The 16887-nt window shown below is 35.0% G+C and overlaps 1 protein-coding gene across 1 annotated transcript in view; it reads left to right on the plus strand.

Annotated features, from left to right (window-relative positions):
- Nucleotides 1-16887, plus strand: part of LOC149807092 (dual specificity testis-specific protein kinase 2-like) — a 122500-nt gene that overhangs the window by 16284 nt on the left and 89329 nt on the right. The window contains exon 2 of the mRNA XM_089961834.1: nt 6662-6783. Coding sequence (XP_089817960.1) covers nt 6662-6783 — 122 coding nt within the window. The remainder of the gene's footprint in view (nt 1-6661; nt 6784-16887) is intronic.

Here is a 16887-nt window from a genome sequence, read left to right on the forward strand (position 1 = left end):
GGTGGCGCTTTCGATATGCAGTAATTGTGACATCTTCTTCTAGAAGATTCCATTGTTGGAGTCTTGATCCTAGCAATTCTGCCTTGTTCTTTGATAAGTCCAAATCACGAATCAGGTCATTTAGTTCTTCCTGTGTTATTCTGTGTGGGGTTGATGATGCACCACAGTGAAAATCTGGATCACTGCATGCTGATGGACCAGGAGAAGAACAGGTCGACTCACCTTTGTCTTCGTCAGATGAATCAAGAGAATATTCTGCTGGAGGTTCTGGAATAGGAAGTCCCTCACCATGTGGAACTGGTCTCAATGCAGACGGAATGTTTGGGTAGACTATTCTCGACTTCTTTCGCTTCGTTATTCTGCCGGAAAGAGGAGGAACCAAGCAGAAGTAACAGTCATTTAGGTGGTTGCTTGGCTCTCTCCACACCACTGGGACTGCAAACGGCATTGATGACCTTTTGCAATTCAACCACTGTGAAAGCTGTGTTGTACATGTAGCACAGCATATATGCGGAGCCCAAGGCTTGTCTTGGTCACCAACCTTGCATCCGAAGTAAAGATGATATGCCTTCTTCACTTGAGAATTGATACTTTTCTTCTGGTTGGCAAATGTCACTTCCCCACAAATATAGCAAAAATTGTCCGCGGTATTAACACACTTTCGAGGCATTACTGTTCTTTATTGTACGTAAATGGATAAAATAATAAGTTTTATGTAACAGTAGCTTGAACTGTCTCGCACAACGTCTAAAATATTTTAAATGCTGAACCTATCTGATTGGGCTTTATATAGTACACTGCTTACGTCAGCTTCAGCAGCCGCCTGGCATTAGTATAATAGGCCTACACATGTATAGTACACTGCTGACGTCAACTTACTTCAGCAGCCGCATGGCATTAGTATTGCATTGCATCAGAAAATGATGCAATCAACTGTGGATGATGTGAGCATGATGGTATTATGCAGTGTTACATCATTATTCCGGATGTTGCTGCAGTCCTACTGGAGAAATTTACACAGTGAAACATAGAAAATGAGGTATATGAATATCTTCAAAACGAGAGCCAATACAAATTTTTCACGGTTATATTCGTGTTCGGCACACCAAAATACTACAGATTAGGGCCTTTTCAAGTCAGTAATGATTTCACTGTTGACCAGTGCAATCTTTCTCATGTACCGACATTAGCTGAGCCTGAGACTCGAACCCACTATATGATGTTTGTTTCTCAGCAGTATTTTATATAGGTATTTGCCTGTACATATGTAGATAATTGAGGTCCACAAGGGAAATTACTTTTTGTACTAATTGTACCACCCTCATAAAATAAAGACATTATTATTATTATTATTATTATTATTATTATTATTAAGTTTACTGAAAAGATATTAATTAACGTATCCAATTGGTCATTTAGTTTAATAAATGTAGCAGTTTAATGAAAATTTTAAATAGTAACTTCTTACTCTGTGATAAAATGTAACTTAGTTTTCGTAAAGACAAGTTACTGCTGTGTGTTATGTCATTTATGAATCTTCGTTCGACACTTGGCACTGCTTATCTCAGTTGGTAAAAATGTGTTTAAATTTCAACATACAGGACTTAATGTTTTACATACTTTTAAGTTGGGTTACTTGTTTCATCTGTATAAGTCTGGGATCTGGGATAAAATTAACAGGTTACACTATACAAATTTCACTCCATTTGGTTTGCTACTTTTTTTTGTTGCTATTTTTACTTCAACAGTGAGTGATGATTGGGATTACAGAGCTCTTGATGAGAATTAAATGGGGTATTTTATAATAATTTTAACCTGATTGCATTTTGTAAAAATTTGATTGGTATGAAGATCACAAGACTCACACCACACAAACTTGTGATACCAGACTGAGTCTAATACCACTTTTGTTAGTCATGCCGTTTCAAATCCATGATGTGGTTGAGAAACCAAAACTACTAATTCAATGTATGTTTGATTATATATGTCTGAGTATATTCACAAATGGATCAAGAACTGTCATTTCAGATGTGCATGTAACATCTGAACTTGAACTGATGGCTTAGTTTATACTTGCCAAACATATCGTCATATGATTTGGACTGTATTAATATAAACTGGTATGTATATAGAGAACATTTTAATTCTACTGGATATACTATTATTTGTTTTTATTGATACACATTAGATTGATAATTTTGAAAATATCCATCAGAAGCTTTTTTTAAATGTTAATAATTATTCACTATAGTCATTGCCTTAGAAATTCAGCAGCAGTTACTATGAGCAGTCACTTGAGGCCTGCAAAAAGCATTAGCATTTATAAAAACCCTCCAGGATTTAGATGGCACAAGTCATTAAGTTTGCAAAGTACACTTATATGCATCTATCTGGCAGGAATTGAAGTTCTGCTGAACTTTTGACAGTGAGTAAAATTTGACTTGTTTGTTAATGATGCCCGATTAAAGGTCCAAAATCTATACTCATTTGTTTATGTCATGTTTGTTAATGATGCCAGATTAAAGGTCCAAAACCTATACTCATTTGTTTATATTATGTTTGTTAATGAAGAGCTTCTGATGATGAACAGACCATTTGCTACTAGTCAGTACAGTACTCATTGGATGGTATTGCCCTAAAGAAAATTATGAACAGACCATTTGCTACTAGTTAGTACAGTACTCATTTGATGGTATTGCCCTAAAGAAAATTATGAACAGACCATTTGCTACTAGTCAGTACAGTACTCATTTGATGGTATTGCCCTAAAGAAAATTATGGTTAAATTAAATAAATCAGCATTGATTCCTCACATTTATCATTCGGTCCAGTTAGAATCTTTTTATAGGCTTTGAAGTGTTTAATTTTAATTACTGAATGAACAGGTGATAGGGATCTCTTAATCTTAGCACCTGTAGACCATGATATTGGGAAGTACGTCACTCAGTAGATAGGGATGTGTACACTACACCTGCTCAGAAATTTTGTGCGAAAACCAAATTCATGAACCTTTTATGCAGAAAAATTTACATTATTATAGGGTTCAGCTAGACAATATGATCCCCCCCCCACTACCAGCAGATTATGGTGAAATGGTGGGAAAATAGAAGTGATTGTAGAGTGGTACACATTTAGAATGTTTAAAACAGTTGCTTATACATGTCATATTACTGAACCTTTCAGTCAGATATTGTAAACACAAAAAAATACTCTGTAAATTTATGATATAGTAAGACCATAAATCGTGCAGAAATTTTGCATCTAGGCTACTTTCTTGTCTACATTTGGCTTGGCAGTCATACAACTTTATATGTGAATGCCACTTGGTGAGTCCACAAAAAATAGGTCATTCTGACCTATATTTTGATGTTTTAGTGACTTTTTGATTAAGTTTTGCTTACATTAGTTTTACATGCAATGTTGGCAGCATTGTAATATAACTTCTTTTTCTCCCTTCATCTTGGTCAATGCAGCACAGTGTCAGAAGCTATCAGCTGCAAGTTGTTTTCTGTGCTTACTTAGGTTAAGTTATACAGTGTATGATGAGTAAAATTGATATACATGTAGGTCAAGTAGAAGGTCTTAGTCACCTAGCCCTGCAAGACAAGTAGCTAATTGAACATGTGGAGATCTGATGAGTGCTGCATGTAGGTTTTATATGCAGTTACAGTTTTGGGGGGTTTAATGCCATTTTTCAGCACATGATAGGCTGGCTGTACATAGCAGCCAGTATATTTTGTAGAGGAAGCACTAGGGGAAAAACCCAGAGAAAACCACTGACCCACAGAAAGCTACTGGCAAGCTATCTCACATACCCATGTTGTCCGAACCAAGACTTAAACTCATGCAGACAGATGTGAGATGTCGGAGATATGTGAACCCAAACAGAGTGATGTGTAATTTAATGACTATAGAACAGTTTACAACATCTCCCCCAACTCCAGGATATGTTAATTTACAGTTATATGAAAGGAATATATTTTCATCCATTCCATAATGCCCAATGGTACCTTGTAGCCAAGACATTGTTGATAGGACCTTAATTTTATTAGGTCTTTGGCCACTAGGGATAACAAGATTTGGCTCTTGCCATCTGGGGTGGTCAGTTGATTGGAAAGTTTGTTAATTTGCTGTGTCACTTAGGGATGATTGAATAATTTTAAGATCTTGACACCTTGCAATGTAATATAGTTAGTCCAGCTCAGCATCATAAGTGATATCCTCTCTGTAACTTTGTGAATTTTCATCCCAACATCTTGAAATGTAGCTAAATTAATTAATTATTTTGCACACGAATGATTTTGCCACCATTTGAATTGATAAGTACAGCAAAACCACTCGTTCAATACATGCATACAAATAATGATCATTGTTCATGTTGTTTGCCATCATGGTCCTGCAGTTGTGAGATAGTCAATTTTTGATCCAGCACTGAGCAGTTATGGTGGCCATAGTATGCCAAAAATGTCTATCATTCTAGTTCACATTAAATTATTTTAAATTTCTATTTACCAGTAATGTCTGTCTGTGATGAGCTTTGTCTAAACTGAATAGATAATACTCTTTATCTGTTGCATGCAACGGCTCCCATAACTGCTCAGCCCTGTATTGAATTTAATTTTATCTACATTTCAAGATGCTTGTGTGAAAATTCACCAAGCTAGAGAAATAGGTATTACCAACAATGCCAAGCAGAGTATAATAATAAGGACACAGGATGAAGGGGCACTAAATAGTACATTGTGTGTGGCATTGTTGTACTCGTTATATTGTAGCTCATTACATTTTTATAAATTTTTGCAAATCGTTCATTGATAATGTGAATATTGTATTGCTAATACATGGTGCTTTTAGTCTAATACAGATAAATTTCCGTGAATGAAGTTGGATCATTATATTGGTGAAAATCTAACACAGGTAAACTTCTGTGCATGAAGTCAGATCATTATATTTGTGAAGATGTTCCAGCATATGTTAAATTATTTACAGTAGGGAGGGCTGCAGATAAATAAATTTGTCATACATGTGCAATAAAGCCTTAAAGATATTGATTACACAAAAAGCTGTTAAATAGCTGTAGATCTAAAGGTTTTGCCAGGTGTTTCTTCATTGCACACATTGCTTTCACCTGTCTCCTTGTAGTGACAACAGAGATATAAAATTTCCCATATGACTGACACATTTCCAACACAGTAATCTACTCCTGACAATTTTATATAATCACATCTATTTTAAACTAAATCCTAGTAAAGTCCCAAATTTCAGAGCTCTCTGGTGCTGCTTTGAAGACCTCCAGCTCCTTGTCTTAAGTCTAATTTTTGGGGAAATGTGGCCCTGAATCTCCATTTTGCAAATTCAACAGAGAACTCAGAAGCTTGATGTTCCTAACACCAACTAAATAGGACAAGACTGCACACACACATGCACACACAGAAATAAGCAGCCATGCTTGGGCAGGCATGATCATCTGATTGTCCAAGCTGCTTGAGAGTCTTTCTAGTACACTCCTACTTGTGTTAAGAAGCAATTTTTAGAAGAAAAAGTGACCTTGTAAGACAGATGGTTGATTAATAAAGGCTTATTTTGCAAGTTACTTCATAATGACCTTGAGAATGTGAATGTTTAGTACAGATGACTGCTAATTAGAGGCAGTTTTGCACCAATGATCCCTAAAGCAGGGGAGACTGTTCCCCTGTCCTCCAAATGTGGAGGATACATTTCAGATGGACATAGAAAAGAGCTTGATAGGGCTTACTGTATTTTTTGTTTTAAAATAAAAACAATGCAATAATCTTGTTTGATTTGACATCATTTTCACCATAACTTTGCTATCTGCACTCAGGATATCTACAGGTATTGTAATAAATGTTTTGTAAAGTACTGAAACAGTCCATTACAAAATTTCAAATTTAAACCCCTGTTTACATGGAAATAGTTGTACTATGGAATTTTCTGACCAGGACCTTGCTCTAATTCAGTATGGTTTTCACTTATTATCAAGCAGTTTTTATTCTAATACTTCTCATTTTTCTGGATTTGTTGCCAGTATGTATTTTTGAAAGCCTTTCACCCAAGAAATTCAGTTATTAATTTGACCCCCAAAAATACTATACATTAATGGCCATCAAGAGACTTTGGAATGCTATATACCATATCTGTTTTTAAAATGGAAATTAACTGCCATTTGAACATTTTTATCACCTTTGGTGACATGGTTTGTAGCGCTAACAAAGATGTGACTTGCTCTAAAGAAAAAACTAGGCAAATTTTGGATGAATTTTTTGTTTAGTTTTCAAGGTTACAGCCATGGGACAGCTATATACATAGGACCTCAGCACAGTCCCATGAAGACTTTGCACATGAACTCTACACAGCCACATAAATGCTTTACACTCGATCTAAATACGACCACATGATGGCTTTACACTGGAACTAAGCATAAACACAAGTAGTCTTTACACTGGATTCTGCAAGCCATTTGGGTGGTTGATGTTTAATTTTTTCAAAATTGTAATGTCATAAGTAAATACACGTAAATGGAAATTGGTTTTAAAAGATCTGACTGTATTACAGTTTTACACTAAACATAGCTATCATATAGTGTTTCATTTCTTAAAACATAAAAGTCATATAGTGGTAAAATTTTTATGTTTGTATGCAGGTTACACATCGCACAACGGGCCAGGTATTGGTGCTGAAGATGAACAAAGATTTGACAAACAAGTCGAATGTGCTAAGGGAAGTCCAGCTGATGAACAGGCTGTCTCACCCAAACATACTAAGGTAAGTACTAACTGACATACAAGTATTTTATATGTGCCATTCCAAAGGGCAGATGCAGAAGTGCAGTGCTTTGGGCAAATAAAGGAGGAAAGAAAACAAACACTGATTAAGAGTAGTGCACAAAACAACTTTTCAGACTTGACTTGACATTTAGCCTGTAGTTTTACTTGTAGCTTTTGCTTTTTGAAGCAAGAAATTGAAATAGGCTATGAGAATTTTTGATATCATTATTTAAAAATTTCTCCTGAGAATCCCATGTTTGATAATAATTACATACTTTAATTTCACAAATTCTGGAAAACTTTTTAGCAAGAAACATTTTCATATGATAAGTCTGACCCCAACTTTGAATCACATTGGCTTATCAGTGAGATATACAGTACAGCTGACATGATTTTTCACTTTCTCTGTGGGTCATGGTAGGGGTAAAGGAGAGCTTATGGAGTTGATTCAGACTAACCCCATCTGTCATCTCTGCACACATCCTGCCATAACATAATACGGAGAACAGCTCTGGACACCACACATTTTTGTGGAGACACATCAGATGATCAGAATGGACGTGTTCTTGATAAAGTGGATGTGGTTCGCAGTTTATGACCTTTTCAAACATTCTTTGAGAGATAATACCTTATGTACTCACTTAAAAGTCGAGCCAAAAAGCAAACAACAAAAATCCTGATCTACTTTAGCATAATGTGCCTGGAGATTAGGGTCTCTATTGTTCATTATACTGATTACTCCTAAATAATGCACCTACCCAGGTCTGCTGGTCATTATACGATGACAGATCTGGGTCAGTGCAATTTGCTATTGGACTCATCTTATAAGTGAGTATATATCGTACATATTGGAGCACTTATCATTTTCATTGCATTTATAATTAAACAGACACCTTTTTACTTTTCTCGATCTAATTTTAGATAACATTAACATAATGGCAATCATACTTTTTTAGATCAAATTTTTAGATAACATCAACCTAATGTCACTGACAAGTGAACTTGATTAAAGCTCAATATTGCATGAAGCAATAGAATGTCCTGATTTTTATGGGGGGGGGGAATCGTATCTTATAGTAACCTACCTGTGCATTTATGATGCTTTTGCATCAGTTGAAGCTTGTATGATTTGAAAAGACATGGAACCAGTTTTAAAAGAAATCAGATTCACACTTGATCAACATTGCCACAAGCATCTCGTCATGTTTGGTATACATGTATATAACATCATCAAATACTGGTCTTAATGAGAGGCCTGTAATAGTCATGTAGTCGTAGGTTATTGCCTTTACAGCTCACCCACAAATCTCAGCTTGGGCAAGGTGAGTATGCGAAAAAAATTCTTGCCATTAGCTTCCCATGGGTTGGTGGTTCTTTAATGTGAAGACGATGAACTTGACTGACCATTTTTATGGACATCACCTCATCCTTTAGCTGGTGGTAAATAGTCATGTGTTGATGCTGTAATTGTGTACATTGTATATGAACTATTGTTTGAGTAATTATTCACCTCTGGCATAATTTCATACTGAGTGTAGACTGTCCTTAACAAATTGATTGTATGTGCCAGTGATTGACATTTGCTAGATTACTATTTACCTTATCTGCTCCCGTGCAAAATCAATATTAAATGGGCAGAGCCAACAGGTCACTGATGTCAAGCTTAGGTGGACATACAAGGATCAAAGTTAGACTGTTTCAATATTATCATTGGTATTTTTGAGAGAGGAAGAGGGAATCAGTTATGACTTAATTGGATTAACTGTTGAATCAAAGTTTTTTTTTTATTTGATTAACCATCAACATGCACATGATTCTACAATTTTAAAGGCCTTCTACCAAACAATGCAATTTATAATTATAATCTTTCACTTTTGAAAAATAACAAATCTTTTAAACACAGAAATATTGAGTATATTTGTGTGTATAGTCCCCATATTAGGATAAAAAGTTTGAACCAGTCTACTGGTGACCAGAAATGCAATACAGATGCAATGTTAGTGATAATCAGGTTACAATTGCTGACACATGTACACAAGGTGTTAACTGACTGCCTTACTGTTGTAATCTGTGGAGTTGATGCATATGTTATAAGGTGATAAATGGATCAAAGGTGGTTTTGTGCTGGCTTTAAAGTCTTTCTTTTTTTAAATCTGAGGACCTCTGAGTTTGTTTTTTAGTTGCTCAAGATGTTTTTAAAGCTATATGTAAGGGAAGGTGATATATTTTAATTGAGTTACAAGCACTAGCTAAGAAATATGAAATTCTGGAACACATGTCCAAATCAGAAACAAGTTCCTTAGGATGAACTTGGCTTGGAGTGGTATTGGAGAGCAGTCAGCATTTTTTTTAAAACCCAGCCAGAAAAGACTGAAGTTCGATATTTTTGCATGGTCATGTTGTCATTGCCACATTCTAATGCTGATAGAAACATTATCCATTCTTCTCAAAAATAATATTTTTCATGGGGAAATCTGGACAAGAAAACCAATGAGGGCCAGTTAATTGTGAAACTTAATAATAACAATTAATGCCATCAGTGATCACCCATCATTGGTCTTGTGAATGGAACTAAAACTTCTCATGGGTTTTATGTGTAAAAAATCTTTGCAGTGAACTATTAGATATACACCTCTTCCTTCATTAAATTGTCATACACTTATTAATTAATGACTCAGTAAGTATATTTTCTTTCCTGTCTCAGTCTCAGAAATGACGCCTGCCAGTGATGATCATTTTAACAGTCAGATTCCAAAGAAACAGAAACACAATTGTGAGAAGGAGAATGAATCTCCTAAAGTTGTAAGATATCTTAAGCACAAGTTACAAAACACTGTACAAATGTTTCCCTTTATTTAACATGAGACGAGAAATCTTGAGCTTTCACGAATAAAAAACAATCCCAGCTATGAGATCTTGACTCAAAACAAATGACTCTTGAGATTTTCAGTTTGACTTTTGAGATTTTGAAATCTGTTGAGAACCCTGGTATCTTATCCTGAATGTACTGCAGTCATCAAGGCAGCCAAAGGTGAGATGGTGCAAATTAAAGATGCTTGTTTATGTAGTTTGGACTAGATTAAAACAATGTAACCACTGTTATAGAAGTCTTTTTTCATGCAAATTGATGCTGTTTAGCAGAGTAAGGACAACATTTTAATTCTGTTAAATAAAATGAGCGATATGTCTATAAATTTATATGAATTTTAGTACTTGTACTTGTTTCTAGTGACTTTCATTCTGTGCTTTAGTATGTGGTCTAATTCTAAAAAATTGTTTTCTGAGCCAAACTTGAAAAAAATTCCACTCAGGAATGGTCATTAATGAACCTTGAAAAAATGAATTCCACCCAGGAAGTTTTTGTTGACACGGTGACACACATATACACATGGGTAGCTACCCATAGACCACTATAACTTTTCAAGCTATAACATGACAAAGCATTTTATATAGCTGACAAGCACTATTGAAGATACAATCTCATTGATATGCTATCTCTAGTATACTGTGTGATTTTGCATAGAGGTGATGAAAGATCGCCCCAGTAGGGTGTGATACTTCAAAGATTGAATCAGGACCCCTTGTGTGTTAGTTTCATTTATTATATTTAAGTCTTCCATGACAGTGCTTGTATTACTGGATATTCCATTTCACAGTTAGGACAGTCTTTTTATACATGTATACTGACTTCTCTTAACAAGTACAGGATTTTCTTCATCACAAAAGAACAGGCACTATTTTCATTATATGTATGAAACTATTCTAAAATTGAGGAACTAAATATTTTACATCAGCAACTTTTTGATTAACTCATACGTGTACATTAAACATTCTTAAAGTCACATATTTTCCCAAGCTTGAGAGCATTTTTTATTTTTTTTGGAGAATACACAAATTTCACACCTGTATCTCATTTGACAAATTTTTTTAAAAAGCAGAATGCTGCCATATGAACAAACCAGGTTGACTGGCAGTTTGGTTTGATGTTTTATGACACAGCAACACAAGTTATTTAGTACCAAGACAATTGAAGTAAAGTGCCTTTCTGGAGGATGCACAGGGTTGCTGGTGCCTCACTGATCTTGTAGGATTCAAACCAATATCCATTTGGTTGTGAGTGTGGTACACTAACCACTAAGCCACTGTGGCTTCTGTCTCCATTAGTTGCCTCTAATGACATAAATGGCAGACCTGCCAACTGTTACGATTTTGCCATAAGTCTTACGAAAATTACTCTTAAAATACGGACTTACGGCTTAGGCTCAGTTAACATGGGTATCTGAGAAAGCCTGCCAGTAGCTTCTCGTGGGTTGGTGGTTCTTCCCGGGGTTTTCCAGGTTCTTCCTCCACCAGTTATACTGGCTGCCATGTATAGCCTATCTTGTGCTGAAAGATGGCGTTAAACCCTACAACAACAACAACAGACTTACGGCATAAAAGCAAAAACTACAGAAAAATGATCATTGTTGAAAAATCCAGAATATTTGTTCATCCGTGTTTGATTTGGATCCGGGTTTCATATTAGAAGTAGTGAAATTTGTCAGGGAACCAGAATACCTTTACAGCAGGACATCAGACACTTTAAACTGTAGATATTTGTTCATGTGAAGCTTCTCATGATCAAACTGTTGATCATAGAATTTTTTTTTTAAATGGCGTTCAGCAAGCAATGCATGCTTTAGATGAAAGGGAAATAACCCTCTTGAAAAATGTTAATAATCAGTACAGGAAAAATAAAAAGGAATATTCAGATTCTTGTGAATAAATGCAGGAAGAGACACAGTTATGTTTATTGGACATCACATGCCAATTTGAGTATGACTCTTGGCGGGAAATATGATTGCAGTCGTCATGTGAAATGGAAAAAGAATTTCCAGGAATTATGTCAAGTTGAGAGACAGCAACAAGCCATTGAGCTGCATAGGGTTTGGAACTAAAATGTGTGCACTGTACTAGTGGTAAATAAAGTCTCTGCGTACTTTACAAACTTTTAAGTTGAACATAATGTTTATCGTCGTTGCACATTCCGAATGCCAAACTTTTAATTATATTTCCCAGCTGTACAATAGCAGTTTATGATATTTTGTTACATCTTACTGAAATCTGGTTAAACTTATGGAAAAAATCAACTGCTTTGCTGAGAAGGACTCGTCAGGGTTGGCAGGTCGGAAATGGGATTGCATTGGATTATTCTTAATAAATGACGTGATAAATTGTTTTACGTTTCCTGAAGACAAAACAAAACAAAATATTTCACAGAGAAGAATAAAAAAAGAATCTAAGATTATATCTAATTTAAGTACTTGCTTCAAATGAATATATATATATATATATATATATATAGTTACACGGGGGGGAGTGAATGTCCCTCCGTATTTGGTTTTCGTTATCTAGGGGTTGACCGCCCTCGATGTTATTGCCCGGTTCGAGTAAATATAAATATAAGTGGTGAAACTTATAGGTGGAATAGATAGAGATCTGAGCAGGTATATAGAACAAAGCAACACGAGCCCCCATACATGTAAACAAACAATTTAATCAATTACATACAAACACTGTGAAAATTCATTACATCAGGAACGTACTCTGCTTTTAGAAATTTAACTTTCACTGAAATACAAAGAAAACGCAAATAGATCTAAATAAGATAGCCAATCTTTTACTGATAGATTTAGTTCATCATAGGATCAAGTGAACAATCGAAGTCAGCGTCTTGTACGATTTCATAGCCTGCTCGTCCTCAGTCTGTTTGCTTCCTCTGTAGCTGTTCAGACCCTTGGATCTCAGGATGATACTTTCTACCATCCGTCTCAGGACACTCTCAGAATAAGTCTTCAGAAATTAATACGTCACAGGATTATACGTCTCACTGCACTCTTCTCTATGCTTCTCCGTATAGGTTTCAGAATAACATCCCTCATTCGTCCCATACGTCTCTGGAGCTATTTTCTCCCGTTTAGATAAATATAAATAGAGACAACCTAAATTTCCCGTTATTTATGAAACGGTTAATTCTTCATTATTCTCCCTCGTTAACATGTATGCGAGGCCTGGGGTTCTGAGCCAGCCTCAATTTTTACACAGCGAATAAATAGGATATATCACATCAATCAATTACTAGATCATTTCCGTTAATACACACTTATTCTTAATCATACGTGAAATCTTCTAAATTCGGCAAATTCACATGGATTCTTGTAATCATATTAACTAATATAATGCATTAAATTCTTAGAACATAATCCTTATGCAAACAAGACGACAAAATTCAAACAATTCGTCAAACTTATCTAAAGAAGATTAATGTACAACTTCCTATGCATAAACTCAACACAGTTATACTTCATAAAGCAAATTATTACACGAATGTAGAAAAAAGATTCATGCAGATACAAGTAAATAACTTCAGCAAAGCATTATATATGGCATCAACAAATTACATGGAATTGTCACACTACCTTTGCTTTCAACGTTCCTCCCTCTAATCGGTAAATTAGTTCGTCGGTTCCTTTCGACAATCGTCCCCTTTTTGGACAACAGTTGTTTTACGGAAATTTCTTGCAAATTTCCGGAGTCGTACTTTTTGGGTCTCCTCTCGTAGGAAAAGCTTAGACTGATTAAAATTCGATGCGGGCGATATTAAAACCTATGAAATTTTGTGTTGGAACACGCCCTCTCATTTAATGTACCAATCAGAATCAAATATCTCTGCCGCCTTTTTCCAGAGGCGCCAAAGTCAGGGTCAGCTTGACCTGGTAGTTTGAGTAACAGAGTTTCTGCGTTCTCTCAGTTGTGACAACTTTACCATGAAAATGAAGTTTTCCTTGTCCTAAATTGTCCGCCTGGCTGCTGTATAAACAAATGTTTAATTAGGAACGAAATTCTCCCTCTAAAGGACATTACCGTACATGGTAGTATGGCGATATGATACGCCCTTGTCTCCATAAATCTAATTAATAGTTGTCTGGTCTCAACTAATGTATTCTTGTTAGATCGACATAAAATTTGCCACTTCACATATATATATATATATATATATATATATATATATATATATATATATATATATATATATATTGCTAACCTTGGTGAGGAGAATATGAAGTGATTACGGTAGATGACCTTCATAAATTTTATATAAAATACACACATATTTAAAAGATTCTACTTATAAGATGATAACAGTTCTGATTTGGTCTAAAGAAAGCACATAATAGTATAATGCCTTGGTCATTAGGCCTTTGCCTCATTTTGTCTAATGAAAGTACAAAATAGTGTAATGCCTTAGTCATTAGGCCTTTGCCTCATTTTGTCTAATGAAAGTACAAAATAGTGTAATGCCTTGGTCATTAGGCCTTTGCCTCATTTTGTCTAATGAAAGTACAGAATAGTATAATGCCTTGGTCATTAGGCCTTTGCCTTATTTTGTCTAATGAAAGTACAGAATAGTGTAATGCCTTAGTCATTAGGCCTTTGCCACATTTTGTCTAATGAAAGTACAGAATAGTATAATGCCTTGGTCATTAAGCCTTTGCCTCATTTTGTCTAATGAAAGTACAAAATAGTGTAATGCCTTAGTCATTAGGCCTTTGCCTCATTTTGTCTAATGAAAGTACAGAATAGTATAATGCCTTGGTCATTAGGCCTTTGCCTCATTTTGTTTAATGAAAGTACAGAATAGTATAATGCCTTGGTCATTAGGCCTTTGCCCCATTTTGTCTAATGAAAGTACAGAATAGTATAATGCCTTGGTCATTAGGCCTTTGCCTCATTTTGTTTAATGAAAGTACAGAATAGTATATTGCCTTGGTCATTAGGCCTTTGCCTCATTTTGTCTAATGAAGGTACAAAATAGTGTAATGCCTTGATCATTAGGCCTTTGCCACATTTTATCTGATGAAAGCACAGAATGGTATTATGCCTTGGTAATTAGGCCTTTGCCTCAATTTATCTGATGAAAGCACAGAATAGTGTAATGCCTTGGTCATTAAAGAGGTCAAAATTTTAGAAAAAGTCAACCAGGTACCCTGACGATCCTAATGATCAGTTTCCCAGGTACCTAATCAAAGGGAAATTATATTAAATGTGAATCTGAACTCTTTGTTTTAAGTTCATGCATATCAGACCCCCTCCAAGAGTTATAAGCGTCATTATCACTAAAATGAGTGGCAGAAGGCGTAATCTGAACATAGAAAGAGTGAGCTATATATTACATGCCATAATTACAGAAAACCATATGAAAAACTTTTGTTTCTGCTACTCTTGGATGTGCAGTTAGTTAGAATTCTTGTCACAAATTGGCTAAATCCATGTGTATTAGTACAAGTATGAGAATACATACAATTTGAAAATACAAAATGATAGATTAAATACGCACAACATTCACTTTAATTAGTCTACATCACATGTTTAACTTTTGCTCAAAGATCGTAAAGTCAAGTCCCGAAATTCTGAATGTTATATATTACATCACTGTAGAATTTCTCTTTAAAAATGTGTAAAGTGCTATTGATTTATCCTTTTCCTGATGCAACAGATTCAGTTTAACAAAATCCCTCTCCTCTAACAATTTTTAGTCATATAACATCGACAAGGCCCGTTTTACTTGATAATATTTGGCGTCATGTTTTTTAAATATAGACTGGTCCGCTGCATGAGTGTGTATCAAACAATAATTAATCTATTCCACATGCTTTCAAATTCAAGAAAACTCTCTGTTTTCTTTGAAACATGTCATGTACATTAAGATCAGTGGACAGAGGTCTATGTTGGATCACTGTTTCATGACACAAGCCATTTGTTTTTTACCCGGATAATTATGAATGGGTGGGTACTAAAGTACCCATTGACACCTTTATTGGTCATTAGGCTTTTGCCTCAAACGACATCATGATGTTATTTGTGACATTATGAAATACCATTGTACTTCTTTTATATACATTGTGCATTAAATCTACTTTATATCTATCTAGAAGTTGTGATTTATTAAGCGAAGTTATGTTGTTGGATCCCCAGTGAAGCACAAATCCAATAGTGTAGTTTGAATGACTATACCAATTATTTTTTGCATCACTTGTAAACTGTGGTTACACGGGAATTACTCACCCAAAAATTTAGATTCAGAAACATATCCATAGGGTTTCTGCATAAAACATATTTTACACTCTAAAATGAATTGGGGCTCTATTGTATATTGCATCTTTGAGAAAACATCATAACTATGCAGTAATTTTTTTTAAGTTTATGATTCAGGTGGTTTAACTTTTATAAAAGAGGAATTATGTGATAGTTACCTAGAGTACATAAAAAGAATAAAGTTAAGTTTTAACATTCATTATACCATATATACTTGCTTGCAAGTCAAGTTAGCCTGCAAACAACAAAGATCTTGATCTGCCATAGCATCATGTGCCTGCAGACCATGGTATATGTTGTTTGTTCTACTTATTACTCGTGACAAACTGCACAGACCCAAATCTGCCAGAACATTATATGCTGACAGATATGGGTCTGTGCAGTTTGCAGTTGGTCTTGACTTATAAGCGAGCATGTATGGTACTTTCTTTGGGCCACATCATTCAAGCCAAGCTACTAAATATTTTTTTCTGTTGATTTTAAAATTTTGAGACCCTGACCATCAAAACATTTTATTTGTGCTACCAGTATTATTACTACATGCATTAAGAAGTGACAATCACTTGTAGAGTGATACACTGTTTGCATTTGAACCTTATCAAGTAGAGTTGGTGATATGTATATTATTCAAATGGTCCAGAGATATGATTGTGATCTTATACAAACATCTGTCTGCTGTTGATCTTGAAATCATCAGTGGTCAATGAGGGGAAAAAGGTACATGTTTAACTGTATACGCCACAAGGAGTATGGATTCATGCATGCATGCATGCATGCATGTATATATGTATGTACGTGTATATGATTTAGTGGCACATCAGCACAATTCTGTGTGTATGTGTATGTATATATATATATATATATATATATACACACACACACACACACATATATATATATACACACACACACACACACACACACACACACACATATATATATATATATATATATATATATATATATA

The sequence above is a fragment of the Sinohyriopsis cumingii genome, chromosome 1 (assembly GCF_028554795.1).
Source record: "Sinohyriopsis cumingii isolate HCF-2022 chromosome 1, ASM2855479v2, whole genome shotgun sequence".
NCBI classification, from domain to species: domain Eukaryota; kingdom Metazoa; phylum Mollusca; class Bivalvia; order Unionida; family Unionidae; genus Sinohyriopsis; species Sinohyriopsis cumingii.